This window comes from Lepisosteus platostomus, chromosome 12, assembly GCF_059453375.1.
Source record: "Lepisosteus platostomus isolate fLepPlt1 chromosome 12, fLepPlt1.hap1, whole genome shotgun sequence".
Classification (NCBI taxonomy): domain Eukaryota; kingdom Metazoa; phylum Chordata; class Actinopteri; order Semionotiformes; family Lepisosteidae; genus Lepisosteus; species Lepisosteus platostomus.
In genome coordinates, this window is record NC_142622.1 from 41,208,629 (window position 1) to 41,227,908 (window position 19,280).

Consider the following 19,280-nt stretch of genomic DNA (forward strand, 5'->3'; position numbering starts at 1 on the left):
CAGACTTAGTCAGTTTTCTGTGCATTCCATAAAGCCTTGAATGTCACCAGAATCAAGGGAGAGGGCCATTGGCATGCTGCAGGCAGGCATGTCATGTTCCAGCATTGCCAGACACTATGGAGTGAGCCGCTCCACTGTGTCCCAACTGCAGAGAAGGTTTCAGCAGACCGGCAGGACAGATGACCGTCCAAGATCCGGTCGCCCTCGAGTGACCACACCAGAACAGGACCGACACATCAGACTGGTCCACCTGAGAGATCGTTTCAGATCTGCCACGCGTACTGCTGCTGAAGCTGCCGGCAGACACAATGCCCGCATCAGTGACAGGACAGTGAGGCTCCATGCTGCTGGCCTTAGAGCAAGGTGACCAGTCAGAGGCCCTCTGCTCACACCTCCTAGACGTCACACCCGACTGGCTTGGGCCAGACAGAGGCTGCGACGGACTCGTCAGCAGTGGCATCAGGTCCTCTTCACAGATGGGTCACTCTTCATCCTGTTCCACGCAGACAGGAGGGCCAGAATGTGGAGTTGGAGGTGTTGTGTTTCTTTTTTTCCCCCATCAGTATATATATAGAACTAACTTGTTTTTTTAACTAGTATTTAGTGTATTTATTAGGTCTTGTAAGGTCTGAAAAAAATTTAATACAAATTCAAAAGTTTCGAAAAGTTCAATGTTTACTCAATTATTATTTACAGTTTTTAACTCATTTACTTGGGAAAAACAATGTGTTTCAAACCCAGCTTATCATTAAGGTCTGCAGGGCAGTTTGGGGCATATGTAAACTGTGCAATCAAGACTATAGGTTTACATACTATATGTAGAAGTGCAGAATTCAGCAGATATTCTCCTTATATCATCAGCAGCCGAAGACCCTTTGAAAAGTGTTAAGCTGATTCCGTTAAGCTAATGATCAGCTCCTTTAGGTCATTATGAGCAGAAATGGCATGAAACTGAAGAAATCAGACACTGTGGCTCTCTGGGAGTTGTATATCATTGCACAAGACACTGCAGGCTGACTCTGGTCCTTTTCGCAGTGGTCTTTCAAAGAATGAACACAGCCCTTACAGGACAGGTGCCTGAACGATAGGTTAAGGGGATGATGGGGAGTGAGTCTAAGAATCCCCAGACAGCTACTCTGCTGGAAATTGCAGTATCTCTTAAATAAATATGCAGCACAAATACAGTCTGGAAGCCAGCAGCAAAATTAGGATCTGAACTGGCAATCCCTGAGCAGAATCTGTTATTAGACGAGCCACTAAGAAGTGAAAACATCTATAGGCAACATGAATGAGACACCTGAACCATAATGAACTGCCCCGACAGCATTCAACAATCACCTCCCAGAAACCATGGTAAATGTAAGGAATGTAGATTGCTAATCGAAGGTATGCTTGACTCACTGGTTGATGGGCATGCATGCTTATTTATGGTTGCACTGATGTTTGGCTTGAGTTAAATCCATCCATTAATTCTCTAACTTCTTTATCCAAAACAGGTCTGTCCCAGCAAGCAATGGTTGCAATGCATCATACACACTCAAACATATTCACACCAGGGCCCATCTTCCCAGAAGCAAATTCATCTACCAGCATATCTTTAGCTGTGGGAGAAAACAGGAGCACCCAGAGGGAAAGCAGACATGAACACAAGCAGAGCTTAAAAACTCCATACAGATAGCACCCAAGGACAAGAATTGAACCCAGAGCTCAGAAGCAGACATGCGAACAACAGTGCCTCCATGCCACCCTAGGTTTGAATTATATCTGTAATATAAGCCTCATATTTTGGAGTTTCTCCTATGCTTTCTGTGTCAAAGGTTTGTTGTTTAAATTTATTAAAGCTTTTTATTCTTGAAATGTCCATTACTGCTTTAAATAAAATCTGCTTGATTGCCTCTTCATGATGGAGCACACCTACTGAAAGTTTAATGCAGCAGCAGTCATTTGCTGAGGACCGTTTATGTGTACAGCTGTGCTGTTGTAAATTTCTGTCATCATTCAGGCTCCATAGTGGAAATCAGTCAAATGTACAAGATATGAAGTGAAACAAACAAGCTGAAATGGCAATTTCCGGGATGTGAATCAGAGGAGGGTTACATAATTGCCGAGTAAACAACAGAGACGTCAAGACATTTATTCCTGACTACCCTCTGGTGGTTGAAATGGACTATTTGAGCACTCTGGGCAGAACTGACTAAAATTCAACTCAAAGATCGTTTTTCAAATGAATTCAATTAGGGGGTCTAACCAGCTGTCTATGTATTTTTTTAAATTGGGGAAAGCTGAACAAATGAGAGCTAGAATCAGACTTCTTTCAGAATAAAGATAATACTTAAATATATAAAATAAGTTTTTAATTTAAATCAAACATTATCTAGGACATACTGTAAATGTGAAATAGAGGATTTCAAAATAAATTACACTACTGTTGTACAGTAGTTGGGTTAAGACTGAGGACCCTGCTTTTTAGCTGTATTTTTTAACATGTACATCTCAGTAAATAACGTGATCCGTAAAGGAAATTATTCATTTTCTCATTTTCTCTCTATTTGTACTATTCTTTCTCTCTATTCACATTCTCTCTATTTGTATTACTAAAGATTCTACATTATTTGTCCAGGGTTCCAGCCTAAACAGTTTTAATCCAGTCTCCGTCAATGAAATGACATCATTATATTTTTGCCTTGTTTAATATCCTATAATTTCTGAATTACAACAGGAATTTAACCCTGGATTCAAATCCACCTTTTATCATTTTGCAGACATGTTGGGTAAAGATCTTTACTTATTAAGGACTGATGAGGGAGAGAACCCTGTCATCTTTTCAGAAACATTGTAGAATGATTGAGTACTCTGCTCTGGCAGTGCTTGGTGTACACTGATCATCAGTACCCTATGTGCTTAAGCATGCTCATTTTGTAAAAATAAAGTATAACCATTTTGACTAAATGTTTTAGTATCATTTGTTTAATTGGTAATTTGTGAATCACTAGAGTGATTTTAACTGTTCAGTAAGCACAGCCTTTGTCTTTCTTTTGACTTCTGAAACTCGACAGGTTAGTTCACCTCATCGCCTCTCTCTCTGACACATCAACATCTTTCTTCTTCTTGAACATTTTCCCACTCTTGTTCCACTGCTTCATAAATAACCCTTACGTTGGCAGATCAGCTGAGGAGAGAAAGATAAATAGTTATCATACAGAGAGATTGCATGGGGGTTCAGTGCTCACCAACATTCATTAATGCAATATTATGAGGTGGTGTGAATAGCACTTCAGATGGGCTCGCCAACCGTGGAGACAAATCCTTTTTAGCAATGAATCAAGGTTTTGTTATACCACCTTATCTTATTTTCAGCAACAGTGGTAAAGATATGAAGTGTGTACAAATGACCCATCGCTGTGCAGGTCCAAGTGTGATAATAGGAGCAGGAGTGTCTAGTCCCACACTTATAATGATGGGTAGCAATCAGACCAGCGTGGTACCGCATTGATTAAATCCTGTGTCCTCACTTTCTTCCCTCTCCAGCCTCATATTGATTTGACAACATTTCAGCTGTGGGACACACATCCTCATGCTGAATGTACTGTATAGCAGTTTTATTGATGTGTGTGATGTGATGTGTTTTGCTGTGGGTAGCAGCAGCTGAAAATGTTGTGGACTGTCTGTTGTGTCAGACAAACCCATCCGTTTTTCTGAGCGCTTGATCAAGCACAAGGCTGCAGGGCATCTGAAACGTATCCCAGCAAACAACAGGCACGAAGCAGGATACACCCTGGACAGGATGCCAGTCCATTGCAGAGCACAGATACAAACACGCTGACACTCACATCAGGGCCAGCTTCCCCAGAAACCAATTAACCAACTAGTATGTCTTTGGTGTATGTTAGGGAACATGAGGCTCTCCATAGCACCTCAAGTCTGGAATTGAACCCAGGGCTCCAGCACTATGAAACAACAAGGCTATCCACTGTGTGTGCTACCCAACAAAAAAAAAATACTATTGTGTTCCTGGAAATAATTAAAATAAACCAGATTTATATTTTAAAAGAACTGTGCTATTTAAAACACAAAAAACGCATAGGCCGAACCCCAAGTGCTGTACGTACGTAAACAAACTCCTCATTTGTTTAATTGGACATTTCTGTTTGTTTTCAGCTCATAATACAACACAAAAATAAAGGATACGTAGTTTAAGTAGTTAAGAATTTGGACTACTTCTGAGGCGGAAATGAACATGATTGCTTCACTTGGGCTTTGGCACTCGTTTGAAGAACTGGTTTAATATGAAAGAACAAGAGGAAACTTCCATATGAGGACAGTATGGATTCACGCTTATTGCAGATATTATGATAATTGTATTGTGGTTGTATTTTTTTTAAAACATCTAGAGCTACAATATTCGACCACTTGGTGTCACTGTAAGATTATGTTCCTTAGTCCCAATCACCACATACAGTACATGGTCTGGCTAAGTTCTGTGTATAATTATGGCAGCTGTTATGTACCATAATTACACCAGGTGGTATTCTGATAAAAGCTGAAGCCTTCTACTGTATGGTTTTATTGCATCATACTTTGGAATTGTATTCAATTGATCAAAAGTGAGAAGAAATGGATTCACTTTCAAAGAACAAATAGTTGAATTCTGATATTGTTTTCATGGTGTGGTTTTAAATGGCATATTGTACTGATGTGCTCTTGTTCTATCCTTCAGCTGGACAAGATAAAGGGCATTTGTTCTTCCAGTGCTTGTTCTGATAACAGTTTACTGATAATAGCTGTAAGGTATTTTCTGAACAGTCTGTCGAACATTCTAATGGAAATGAAATTCTAGGGGGTGACACTGCTACTGAGCACCGGTAGTTTGATGAGAGTTTTCAAGCAAACCCAGCTGTGTAAATGGACACCGAAATCTGTATTAACAAAAAGATAGGTAAGTTTCTTTGGATAAAACCTATCAAAAAGCCAAAAAAAAAGGATAGGTTTATTTAAACGAATCGATATATTTATAACAGTAATATATTTTACGTTCTGTCCCTTTATAATGAAAATGGCCTAATACAATGACATGCATGTCCTTCTGAAATGTAAAATGGTTATTCTGAAAAATATGATTTTGAATCATTAGAGATTTTCTTAGGTTAGATAAAAGTTTTAAAAAGATATTTTGCGACTTGTTGTTTTGTCATGATATTTGCAAAGACCGGTTCATAATCTGTATTTTGAGGAAGACACTTTTACTATTGTGTGAAAAGAATCAGTAAATCAATCCAAAGCAACAGTCTGAATCAGATCCATAGAGGAATGTGTTAATACCAATGCAGACATTCCCTTGTGATACAACTAATGAAATGTAGGACAGAATCCACATTGCTAAGGTTTGCTAACTATAATAGATACTGAGCTACAAGAAAGCTGTATTTTGGATGAATCAACTAACCTTTGTATTTTATTTTATACATGAATTGGGTGGTTATGACTAATCACCAGACTACTGTACACATTGTTTCTGTTTAACATTCGGTGCAATCTGAAACATTTTTACAATTTTTCTGTTGCCCATTCTACAATGAGCTGGAAGTGTATTTATTACAGTCTAGCCTTGTCCAGATCCTAAAAAAAAATACAAGCATACGTCTTTAGATTTAATTTATTTTGTCTTTTTAGGCACTGACCTTCAGAAAAAGGCCAAATTAAGGCACTGCAATGGAATTGCTGGTCTTCAGGTAATAAAAACACAATAAAAATTCAAAGAAATATTTCGATTCCTATTTACACATAACAGTGACTTTATAAATTAAGATCGTTCTGAGGACCACAAAATAAAACTGTTTTTTATCTAACCTACACCCTCAAGCACAATTAGTTGCTGTGCTGGAATGTATCTAGAGATTTAACGAATGTAAACTCCGAACAAAAACACACACGCACCAATACTTGAATGAGTAAAATCACCCCTCTTGTGTGGCACTGCTCACGGCTTTTCTGTTTCTAAAAATGTTTAATCTTATCGCGGAGGAAGACTGTCAGTTAGATACGACCTGCAAATACTGCAGCTGGTTAATATGTGACTTCCCAAACATCGTGTTTGCACGTCTTATCTGCTGCTAAAAGACGTTTTTTTTATTTAGGGAGATGTGATTTAGTTAGCCTGATTATGCTGCTCTGTATGTCAGATTGTTCACAATGGATAGAAGCCGCAGCATGTAAATTTAATGATAGTGTGATAAAGAAAAAAATGTCAGTCAGCAGCAGAAGCTTAAAGGAAACCTGTCGTCTTGATTAGCATGCTACAGAATGAGTGGAGGTGAGCAGCAGTTAGCGGCAAAAGTCCTTGCTTTCTGAGAACAGCGACCGAGGGGTAAAATTATAATGAAAGATTTCAAAAGCAAAATTCATGTCAGTTGAATCTAATCCTTACTCCGATCCCATTTGTGTATGATTTCAGAAAAAAATAAAAACAATAAAACCTTGACGCAAAAAAAACACAATTTTATTTAATAATACATTTATTTATTTTTCTTTTTTATTATATTTATTATATTATATTTTTATTTTTCTTTGCAATCGGTTGCATTGCATTTTGGTTCTACAGAGCCACAGAAAAACATAAACAGTTCATGTTATTCAGTGTTTTTTTTTTTTAAAAAGCCTTGTTTTTCACTGTCTTCGAAGCTGCACCTTAACCAAACGTAGAATCCTGCCAAGTCTGCAAGTCTCACCGCATAAAATCAGGACAGAAAAGCCGTCGCATCAAGTGTAAGTGTGTGTTAGGATGTTTTAGTTTTCTTACAGTAGGTGAGTTAAGGTTGCATTCGCGTTTGGTCCGCTTGGAGGCACCAGAGCGAAAGAAAATAGAAATTAAATACGAGACCTTCAATGTGCGTTGCACATTTATCAGCGACGAAGGTTGAAACTTGCGAGACGGGGGATAGTGGTTAAATACGGCAATATTTTGCGAAAAGTAGTTAAAGTAAAGGTCACAGCTTTCTGGAAACGAGCAAAATAGCGTTTTAGGAAATGTAACGCTATTTTGTCGCCGAGATTTAAAAAAAAGAAAAAACTACTACTACTACTAAGAAAGTGACGAGGCAAAAACAGAAGTGGTAAGACTTCTTCTCGAACTTTTCTCGACTTTATTGTGACTAGTAAAGTGAAGCTAGGACTAATCATTTTCGACTTTTTTCAGCTTTTGATATCTTCGTGTACATACAATTGGATAACATCTCCTTCCCTTAGAATTTGTCATGGCTCCGACGATAATGACGGGGTATTAACGTAGCGTATCTGCTACAGGTGCAAATACTGCACGCGTGCGGTTTCATGTCTAAAAAATAATTGAATTGCTTGTACCCAAAGCAGTTCACATAAGACACTCGCATTGCACAAAATGACATAGGATATATTAACTGATTAAGGCTATTACATCGTTTTCTTATTTGATTTGAAATTCATATGTATTTAAAAAAATATATTTCCTGTGACTCAATAGGAAAAAGGTCAAAGTCTTGTATATGCTGTTAGCTTCCATTACTTGTACACAGCTTATCAATGCTAAACGCTTATCGACCACCGAGCCTGATCTTTTAGGGGGGGTGAAATTTCCGAATTATCTAGAGTGGCTACATTTTAACCAGTCAATGAGCGTGTGAGTGTCTGTGGAAGTCGGAGGGGGTGGGGTGGGCAGTTTGAAAAGTTAACCTGTTGCTTCTGAGGGTGCCATCCCTTTCTGCTGGATGTGGCGCTGGGAGAGAAAAACGCCATCTGCCTCGCCTCGCCCGTGGGATGGGTTTCTCGTCTTCTTTAACAACTTGATTGAGGGACCGGGGGTAGAGGTTCTCCAATAAATACATGAGCACAGACCCATGAGCGAGTGGGCGTAGCCCTCCATCGCCTCAGCAGTCCCTCTGTCCTGTGGAGCGCACTTTCTTTTGCCCGTAAAGCCTGCGGATCTCTTAACCGCTGCGTTTCTTGAACTACCGCACCGACTGAACTGTAGAGAGCGCTTCCAGTTCGCTGTGGGACAGTATTGCTATGGATGCCTTCAGAGCCGCGGTGTTTTCCCTGCTCCTTATTTGTCTTTGGGATGTACCTGCTTTACAGTCAGCTGCTCTTTTCTCTTCTCCTGTCCCGAGGAACAACAAGGGAACCAAGATTCTGAATGACGGGAGGAAGGCACCCAAGTCTCTCAAAGAAATATTATCTTCGTCCACTCTCCGGAGCCATCACGCCGATGCGCTCAAAGACGCCATCGTACCGCACGACTATATGCTATCTATTTATAGGACTTACTCTGCAGCGGAAAAGCTCGGGCTAAACGCGAGTTTTTTTCGGTCGTCAAAGACTGCTAACACCATAACAAGTTTTGTGGACAGAGGACAAGGTTGGTCAGAAAAAAAAAACAAAACAACAACATGTCTTCACCTGTAAACGAAACGATGTCGTCAAGAGTGAATGTGCATGCGTTGAGCTGCTCATCCGCGTGCTCGCCAGTTTTATGGTCTAGTTTGCGTATCAGTAGGAAGGTCTTATGATAACATTATTCCTGGTTATCTTGTAAGGGTTGCTCGTCATTTGTATTAATTGAGAGGGAGAGAAAAAAAAACTTTTGCGAATGTTTTACAAGTGTAACGATCAGTAGGCTAACAAGACTGTTTTGCGTTTATCTGTATATATTTAACAGGCCTTGTTTTAGTAACAAGGAAATCTAGAAAAATATTTTATTATTAGTAGTAGTATTATAAGCTGTCCACCTGAAAACCTATTCAACTCTAAAAACCATTATACGTTTTATTGGTTTGTTCTTGGGAATAATCTAGCATTGCCTTAATTTAGTTCTTTATCTAATTCCTCGTATGTGGTACAGTACATGCTTTTGAATGCTTTAGTGCAACTAGGTGACGCCGTTTACGCCTCAATGATATAAGCATAGACAGCATAGCAGTGTCAAATGCTAAAGTATCCGAATAGGTTTTTTGAAAATTGTGAAAGTTTTTGGGGAGTGTGAGGCTGATGTTACATCCACTGAAAGTTCGTTCAAGTCAGCGGAGTTCATTAGCTGTTGAAATGCTGGAAAAATTAAATTACCGTACCGTAATTTATTTCATGTCGGTGAGGACAACTCTCCTGCTTTGTCAAAGCTAAATGACCCCTTTGTAGCCTCTCAGTTCTGTGTCGTAACCAATCGACTTTCAAAAAGAAATACAGTATACCAGTTTAAAAATAAGCAGGGCAGTTGTGGCCAAAAGATATATGAATGTAGCCTTCGTTTTGTAGGTTATGATTTTTGGCATTGCCAAGTGGAGTGTTTACTGCGATATTAATGGCATCATGTGCGTGGTTGTAAGCCAACTTCAGAGTGGTAAAGCAGAGGGGAAAATATTTTTTCGTTGTTCTGTTTAACTAAAGTGGGGGCGGGGGAGTGAAGTTTTAACCGAATGATCTGACAGTATAACTCCAGACAAGAAAGCAGAAATGTTACAAACACATTGAACTCCCGGTCAACGAGGAGTGAACGTTGAGTTTATGTTCGGCAGAGAAAATAAAAGCGATCGGTTTACCACATCGGCATTCTTCCTGGTCCGTAAAATAAAGGCCGTGGCTTTTAAGGGGTGAATTGTGAACTGGTTTGATGAGGAAAAAGCCTCACTTTCCTCCTGATTTTGATTTGATGTGTCACAGGCTGTGACCTCTCGCTGGGCCTTCAGAGGGTTGCTTAGCATCGAGACACTGATTGGAGTATTTGAACTCAGTGATCTAATTGAGTGTTCATGTCATAACATATCAAATACTGTCTATTCTCCCATAATGAACTACCCCAGCCAATGGCACATCACCAAAAAAATTAAAGAGAACTTCCGTTCCTATGAAGTGGTTACTATTTTACAGCCCACCTCCCTGCGTGACTGCTACTTTAATTGCTAGAATGGTTTTTTTTTCTCCGCTAAACAGGCTTTCTATAAAGATTTAGCCAAGCCAACGTGCAGAAACTATGGTCTAAATTGACCCCGATAGAAAATACCCCCTTTACTGTATACAGCATTTTTCTGTCTTTTTAAAGTACCAGATGAAGTAAGCAGATCCGTGTAAAAAAATAAATGAAAAAATAAGCGTTAACGTATGTGCTGTGATAAATACTGATACTAAAGTGTAAACGCACTGAACAGTCGCCTTTATATACAAATATGCACCCCAAATAGAGGGTTTTGGGGAGTATAAAAATAGGTGTTTTCGTTATTGGTCCTTAATTATGAATTTATAAGCTAAAGTACTTTTAAAGTGTTGAGGCTGCACTGTGGAGTATCCATAACCATCGACATTGCCTTTTCATGTTGGAAAAAAGAACAACAACAAAAAAAAGAGCGATCGGCTTTATGTAAAAGTTGATCTCAAAACGTCGTAGATTTTAGCTTCGTTACGGTCGCAAGATCAGACAAGAACGAGCTGAATGTATGAAAATTACTTTTGGCACTTGGAGTAACTCATTAAAACGCAGATGGTGCTCGCTGGCCTCGAGAACCACAGCATTAGAAAATAGCTCAGAAAAAAAATGACAGTTATGAAAGAAACCTCATGAATAAAGAAAATAAGATCAGATAACTGGGATTGTAACTCGTCAACTTTGTCAATAACGAACGATTAAATATACAGTTATGTTTTGTCTGGGAAAAAAAGATGAGTCATTTACCAATTTTAGTTGAGTATTTTAATTCTTGGGGAGCTATTGAATTTAGTGTGTTTCTTTCAGATGGTACAGTACCTTCCGTCTGGGTATGGACTACATTATCTTTACATGCGCATTAATGGTACTTTATCAGAAGCAATATCCTCTTTGGTGTGATGTAAATAAACATTCGAGTAAATGTTTTTTTTAAAAAAGCAGTTGTGTACTTTTAGGTCCGTTTTGGGGGGAAAAAATGTTTTGGTTGTATTTTAGGGAGACAAACTATCGAAATACCCAGCGTGTGAAATACGTTCTCGTAATATGATGATGTGAGTGTAATAACCTTAAATTCAGTGTAATCGGTATGAGCAGTTTTGCACTGGGAATGTTGTCGTTGGCAAACGGGAAATGAAATATAAGCAGGGAAGTATTTTAATGGGTAAGGAGGGAATTCACAACTGTTAATTATTCGGTGACCTTGTATTCGATTTGTGTGAGCTCTTATACAATCTCTAATGCAGACCAGACGCGCTGAGCAACTGAAACAAACAGAAGGTTCCAATCTACTTTTATTATTTAACTCGGTTGGGTTCAAGTACAGAAATAAAACACGAAGACGTCAAACATCAGTAACTAGTTATCGAGCAAAAATCGAAAACATTGTTTTTGTGTCAGACATGCGAGAGTGAAAGATACTTCTGAAAAACGATTTAGTGTGAAAGTATTATACACTTATCAAGCACTTTTAAATGAGCCATACATTATGAAGAAAAATACATCCAAACCTAAGATCAAGTCTATGCCATACTTACAAATGACTCGTAGTTAGCGTGATTACAGGGATTATTTATTTTTTTAAATAATGGAGCTAGATGGATTATCCAAAGAGACCATATTCTCTTTTGGCAAAACTGTACCCCACCGTATTCATTTAAATACTCTATAATTAACATCCATCTCGCAATTCCATTGTTTGTGCACAACCAATATTCTCACACATTTAAGGAAAAAAAGAGATTATTCGATTTTGTCCAGTGACTCTCGTATGCGAGTGCTTTTTAAACACGGTCCACGAAAATATGTCCATCGCATTATGTTCTAAGATAGGTTTTTATCACGCTTTGCTCCAGCCATACATTAACCAAACTCGTGGCTTATACGTACAGTGCTACAAATTCGGGTATGTGTGATGGCTCTATAACCAGTGAGTTTCCCTTCGTTTTTTTTTCAGCAACCACTCCTCGTGTCTGCTGCGATAATGATTAAACTAACGACTTAGAAATGCTAGCTCAAACCTACAGTAGGTGAAGGTTTTGGTCTGACAGGTGGCAAACAAAATTTCGTTGTACTCAAGCGTTCTTACGGATAATAAAGTAATTTCATACAATCTGCAAGTGAGTTCGGATCTGTTTTATGATTTTTAGAAACATGTTCGAGGAATGCAATTCACTGACAAGTAAATTAAAGTGAAATTAAGATCTGGCGGAAAGCCCAGGAAATCTGACGATCGCAGAAGCACTGCATTTCCGTGCAATATAAACATACACTCAGCAGTAATATTTTTTGTGTTAATGTATCTTCAACATAGGCCTAAATTTGTGCATAAGAAAAAAAAAGGCTAATCGCATTGATCTAATCCGCGAGTGGCGTTAATGTTCAACTACTTAAATGCAGCATTGCCAACAATTTACTCTTAATTATGTTTTCTGAAATGATCGTGTTCGTGTTTATGTCCGCTTTATAATCAGAAAGAAAACCTCGGTTTTCATGCACCCAGACCTGTATAAGTCTATAACGTTTTCTGAGCGACGGAAAGAAAGAAGAAAGATAATAGCAAAGTTTTAAATCTGGCATGACGTCTCTTTTCCTTGTGGAAAGCTAACATACTGTAACTATATCTGTAACCTAGTAAAAAGGTGCTTTTGGGCGCAAGACATAGACGGTTATTATAAGCACAATGCAGAATTGTCCTGTTTCAGGTGATATTAATTTTCTAGGTGACTTAAAACACCTTTGATATTGTTTATGTTTATTTAGGTTTATGATTATGATGCTGATACAAAACCGACCCACTGCCATCAATAAACCTTACTACTGCTACCATTACGGTGAACAATATTCCATACCACAAATAAATTACTTTATTAATAAGTTACGTTAAATATGCGTTTTGGGTAGCTGTGTCTCTAAACTCCAGGAAAGGATGTCGTTCAATGAAATGACCTCTTAAAATTTACCACCAAAAACAAAAATTAGTTTAAAAAATCCATATATATTCAGGGCAGATGTTAGCATATTGTGCAAGTTTTTAATTATCCCGGTGAAAAGTGGACCTACAGTACAGGCTTAAAAATCGTAAAAGGGTGATATATTTAATTTATAATACTTTTATCATCGTTGTGTATTTTGTCCTGACTGCAACGTTACCATACCAATCTCATTTTAACTCGGTACATTGTTTATATTTCCTAGTCCAAACAAATAGTCAGGTTAATAAAGATGCGTTCAAACCGATCTTTCAAAACTGTTCAGAGAGCCCATACTGGGCTAGAAATACCACTAACCCGCTCCAGCCACAATAACAAAGACAAGTGGTACCCAAAGCGTGGCCTTCAATACTGCATTTTTCTTACACAGTAAGTAACCTCGTGTGAAAAAAATGCTTCGAAAAGGTTAGAATTGTGTGTGTCGTTGAGATTTCTTACTTTTAGCAATTCAATTTACTGTTACTGAAATTCGCTGCTCCCACACCACCACTACCACCACACACAAACATTGACCACCTACTTTTAGGTGCAAAAGTACAATTTCGATAGGTGTATCGTGGTGTTGCTGTACATGTAACAAATATGGTCTCAAGGTGATTTGTGTTACTTGCAGAGAATAAAGTTGCCTTTTTCCCCCCGCTGATGCAGGAGCAATGCAGCGAAGGGCTAAATTAGATGTCTCTTACAATATATTTTCTACTTTGAACATGTTCATGCCCCAGGGAAAAACATAATTCCGATCTTGATTACAACTTTCAAAGCCACAAAATACCTTGTATATACAAAACTGGGAATGCGCTCCTAATGGGTTTGCTTGTAGTAAATGTGAGGCACGACTGCTGAAATGGGAATTTTGGAAACAAAAACGTAAATGCCCATCAATTACAGATTATTTTACTGAAGTAAAAATACTGAACCTCAGACCAAAACATATATTTATTAGGATATTTTTGTTTTTTAAGCAGCCTGGGAAGTTGCCAGTAATTCGTATGTATATATGTGTGTCTATAATGTGTACAAATTACAATTTCCGAGAAGCAAAATCTTCTCATGTAACCCTAACCTTAGGTATAACAAAGACACTTATTAATAATAAATATTTATCCAAAATGATGATGGTAATACTACTACTAATAATAATAATAATGAAAAGGGGGGATTTTGATAACAAGTAAGGAACAAATAAATGCTAATGTTACGAATCTATATCGAAATTAGAATTCTAAACGCTCTAAAAAAACAAATCTAGACTTATAGTAAACACTTTAAATGTGAACATGCCCCCAAACCGCCCCCGACAGAGACGAACTATTTTTTACTCTTCAAGAATTTTACTTTTCTTCTGTATAGTGCACGTTGAAAATCAGAAACCCTGGGTATTCTGCTGCTATCGCCGTAAGTTTGTTTTTAACATGCAGCATTTTAAGTCGTTGGGAAGATAGGTTTAGTCTCCTATAGTTTTCTCTATTTTAATTTTCTTTACTATTTATACTTTTATAACTAGGTTTAATAGGTAAATGCTTCGGTATGTTGTAAGGAAAACTACGCACAGTAAACTTGTGGTCATCTTACCAATCATGGCGTTCCTGGCTTATACTTAACTTCTTAATCAAAAAATATTTTATTGAAATGTCATTTTTCATAGCGCATTAGGCAAAATGTATTTGGTTTGTCTTTCAGTTTGTATGCGCTATTTCCCCCTGTGCACTGTGTTCCCCTGAGTGAATCTGACTGCAATTATTCCTTTTATCTTACAGACGATCTCTCGCACTCTCCTCTGCGAAGACAAAAGTATCTGTTTGATGTCTCAACTCTCTCAGACAAAGAGGAGCTGGTGGGAGCTGAATTAAGGATATTTAGAAAAGTGCCCGGGGATTTCCAAATGTCTGAGACAGGTCTATATGGCATTCAATTACTTTCCTGTCGATCAGGGCGGCTACTGGATTCAAGATCTCTTGATCTCCAGGATTCTCAGAGGCCGGGATGGGAGGTTTTGGATGTGTGGGAATTATTTAAAAATCACCGACCTCCAGCACACCAGAACCAGGTTTGTTTCGAACTCAAGGCTACTTTTGGCACATCAGAAAGGGAAATGGACTTGAGACACTTCGGATTCGAAAGGCACCATCGTCGCCAGCAAGAGAAAGCGATCCTGGTGGTTTTCACACGGTCGAGGAAGAAGGAGAACCTCTTCAACGAAATGAAGGAAAAAATCAAGTCTTCTCGGAAGGCGGGGGACCCAAGTGGTTTCCGATTAAAAGCGAGGCGGAGGAGGAGAACCGCTTTTAACAACCGTCACGGGAAAAGGCACGGCAAAAAGTCCAAGTCGAGGTGCAGCAAAAAACCGTTACATGTGAATTTCAAAGAGCTGGGGTGGGATGACTGGATCATCGCTCCGTTGGACTACGAAGCTTATCACTGCGAGGGCGTGTGCGACTTTCCCCTGAGATCGCACCTGGAGCCGACTAACCACGCCATCATTCAAACTCTGATGAATTCAATGGACCCGAATTCCACACCTCCCAGCTGCTGCGTTCCCACAAAGTTGAGTCCCATCAGTATCCTTTACATCGATTCGGGCAATAACGTTGTATACAAGCAGTACGAAGACATGGTAGTGGAATCATGCGGGTGCAGGTAGCGTTTCTGGTCTGCTTTTCACCCCCCCGGTTTGGTGGTGGGGGGTGTACTGCTGAAACTGCTCAACCACCACGAAAGAGCAAGTCTGGGCAGGTCGTGTTTGGACGAGAAGAAGCCCCCAAATTGTCCTGGAGCAGACGCTTCACCTGAGCTTTGCCACAGAGTGAGTGCCTCACGAATGTCCAAAAGGGAGAGTTGAAAGGAACACATTTTATTTCATTTTTGAAACACGTTTGTGTAGTCAGTTTAGAACAGGTTTAGCTGTCAACCAGTAGGTGTTGAACTACTTCAATGTAGGAAGGCTGTATATCTTTTAGACGGGCAGTAGCGCCACTGATTCCACTGCGATTAAAAATCTTTTTATTTGAATCCCCCCCAAAGGCGATTTTTTTTAAATACCATTTCTAAATACACACGGATACAAAACAACTGAGGGTCCTGAGCGTTTCCAACAGTCAGACAGGACTAACGTGTACTCGACAATGAAGTCGGTCTGGTGACGCAGTTTCGCGCAGCCGAACGAGCAGTTAAGAAAAACGACGCCGACCGCACCGTCAGAAACCAGGTCGTGGCAGTCACGTCCGGACAGAGGAGGATTGTATCGCTTCATGCTCTTGTTAGTTTTCAGGAGTGTACACAGGGCTGCAGTGACAAGCACCTGTTCAAACTGAGACCATTTAAGATGAAGGGAAAAGCAATAGTCGCAGCTCCTTTCATGGGCTGGCATGCGGAGAGAAATGGAATCGGCGTGGACCGAGGGCACAGCCCAATAAAGTTTCTTCTATTCCACCACTTCCCAAGAATTATCAACCGATCTTTACTGCCTCTTTAAAGGTGAAGGTAATTTACCAAACACAAAAGGAGATCCAATGAAAGGAGAAAGCGGGGGGGGGACTATTTCCCCCAAGGTTTTCTCTGAAGGCACACGTCTCTCGCTCGGTCTAGGTAGCACTCCTAAGAGATAACAGCTACACAAAGCCTGTGGTAAAGGCACGACTGTAGCTAAAATGAGGGGTGGATGTTTTTTTTTAATTAAACAGAGAATGATTGAAACTTTGGTGCATTGCTGTATATATGACTGGGCATTTCAGATTTGTTTATTTAGCCCATTCAAGCCGAGGCCTGGAGAAATACGCAAGCAATTTGGGCGCTCATAATTGTTCTGTGTAAATATACTTTTAAAGAACGTTAAGGCCTTTGCTGGAACTGACATTTGTACAATGCATCATCTTAAAAGTGCACTTCTACAGCAACCTTCCGTGTCCACAAAAGCAGAAATGCCCTTTCGTAACACATCCTCTGTAACCTGATCAAAATAAACACCTAATTTAAAAAGACTCGCAAGCGAGATTATATTTAAATGCACATTAGCTTTTAATGCACTGTTGTTCATAACTTGATCTGTAAATATTTGTATATTTAAACTCTGCAAGTGCAAAAACTGAGAAATGAGCAACTACTTCTTGTAAATGTATATATCTTTATATGCACTCAAAATGTAATAATTTCTATTATATTATTTTGTATTTGTGTTGTACAGGGTTTGATGTTAATCATATATTTCATACATTAATAAGATTATTTTTAAATTGTTTAAATTGTTACATGTATTCAATATTCTGTACTGAGGGTGGAGAAAATAAATTATCAATGCCTACCTCATAGTAAACTAGTTTCTAGAGAGATCTGAGGTACATCCACTTAGAGTGTCAGTTTTATTTTCCTTTCACAATAAATATTTTTAGTGGATAATATTCCACACTATTGCTAAGTATTAATAAAATGTAAAATACTCTTGTTCTGTACTCAAATAATTGTTTGACTACTAAGCATGACAAGGAATGTTTGCCTATACCTAGGAAGAAATTAGTTGCTTAATGTGAGAGAAAAGAAAAAGATTTTAAATGCAGAAATTTTCTCATTGAGGTTTAACAAACATTTACATTTTTAAAATGCTGTGGCTGATGATTTGCTTGGAACCTCACACCCAGGCACACAGGCTCATAACAGTTTATGCATTTTACTGCACATATTATACAATCAATCTCACGGTCAAAAGAAACTCCTGGTTTCAGTTTTCCTTTCGACACACTGTGTGAAAACTACCCTTCTAGTTCATTTACTTCAGTTGTTCATGTGGAAGATAAGTGGCATTGTTCAACACCATTTTAATTTTAACAGTCAAAATGGGATTATCCTTGTTAAACACTCAACAACAAGGGGTTATTTATTGCTCTGTTGTGTAACACATCATTTTGTAACACAGAACTCTCAAAGATTTCAGACACTTACTGCACTTTCACCCAAACCTGCACCAAGGAGAACATATACAGTAAAAAATGAGATCAGTTCAGGATTTTTGGAGATCTAAGCAATTTTCAATCTGCCATATTGCAACAAAGCAGAAAAGCGAAAGTAGAAGAATTTTTTTCTGTGCAGTCCATTTACTTATTTTTAATTCACCCTTTGTTCTGGGCAATTCTAGTGACAATTTTCTTTACTTAACCCAATTTTACGGTGGTGTTAAAACATAAAATAACATTCAAGGAAATGAACATGAAATTACATATCACTTGGACTAAAGTACTCAAGATGTTGTTTCTTATTCCAGCTGTTTCTGCATTTCTAGAATTGGGTGTCGTGCTAAATCTGGGATGTTTGTATGAGATGATTTATAAGAATTCTTGGTAATGAATTAAATATAAATGTTTATAAAAAACAGAATTAGTCTTGCTTATCAGCCAGCTTTGTGTTTGATGTTGTTGTTCCTTTGTTGGGATTTGCATTGAAAGAGAAGTTTAATATTTTAACTTCAGAGTTTTATTTAGTTTTATGTTCCTGGACAGATACCATTTTGTCATTAATACATTCCTGTATGGTTGCCAGTAAATAATAGTATATCGCTATGGTCATAACTGTAGAAAGCACTGGGCCACTTAATTTCAAAGTACGTGCCATGATATATTTGTTTTATTCTTTGCCTTACAAATGTGCATACACATTTTGAAATGCATAAATAAAGTGACAAAACGATATCAAAGTAAATTTAAACCAAAACAGAAATGAATGGAAACTAGGAGTGACAGAGTAAAACACGAGAATTAATGTGACAAATGCTGGAGCAAAACAATGTACTAAAAGTACGACAGACTGATGAGTATTTGTGCAGCCAGGGTATGAAGTTGATTTAACATTCATTTTTCTCAATTGGGATGAAACATTTTGAGTAGAACTGTTCCAGTGTTGACTATCAATTCAACCTTTTTTTCAGACTTAGCGCCATGTTTGGACTCAAACTTATGCCTCTTGGTGGGCTGGGCTGTTGTAGAAAAGAAAAAAAAGGTCTCGAATGGATCCTACACTCTGTGTAATGGGGATTCATGACTGTGGTGTGTAGTGTAACTTGCAGACAGGATTCAGATTTGGTGATGAAGCTAATTACCTCCTCTTCAACAATAATTAATAACAGCAACAGCACCTGCAAAGTTGAAAAAACCAACCAAGCAAGTGCAAGCATTTTTGTTGTATTATTCTGTATTTCCTGGTAAAAAGGAGGGCTTTCCTGAAGCCTATCCCGACAAGCAATGGATGCAAGGAAGGATACATCCTGGATGGTAACCCAGTCCATTGCAGGGAGATCACAAACATGAACACACCAGGGCCAGTTTTCCTAGAAGCCAGTTAGCCTACCAGTATATCTTTGGAAT

At 38.6% G+C, this 19,280-nt stretch overlaps 1 protein-coding gene across 1 annotated transcript; it reads left to right on the top strand.

Annotated features, from left to right (window-relative positions):
- Positions 1 to 7,767: 7,767 nt before the first annotated feature.
- On the top strand, positions 7,768 to 18,297 carry gdf6a (growth differentiation factor 6a). Its single transcript, XM_088601928.1, has 2 exons — positions 7,768 to 8,386; positions 14,691 to 18,297. The coding sequence occupies exons 1-2, from the start codon at positions 8,038 to 8,040 to the stop codon at positions 15,572 to 15,574; spliced, it is 1,233 nt and encodes a 410-aa protein (XP_088458054.1). The 5' UTR covers positions 7,768 to 8,037; the 3' UTR covers positions 15,575 to 18,297.
- Positions 18,298 to 19,280: the final 983 nt, after the last annotated feature.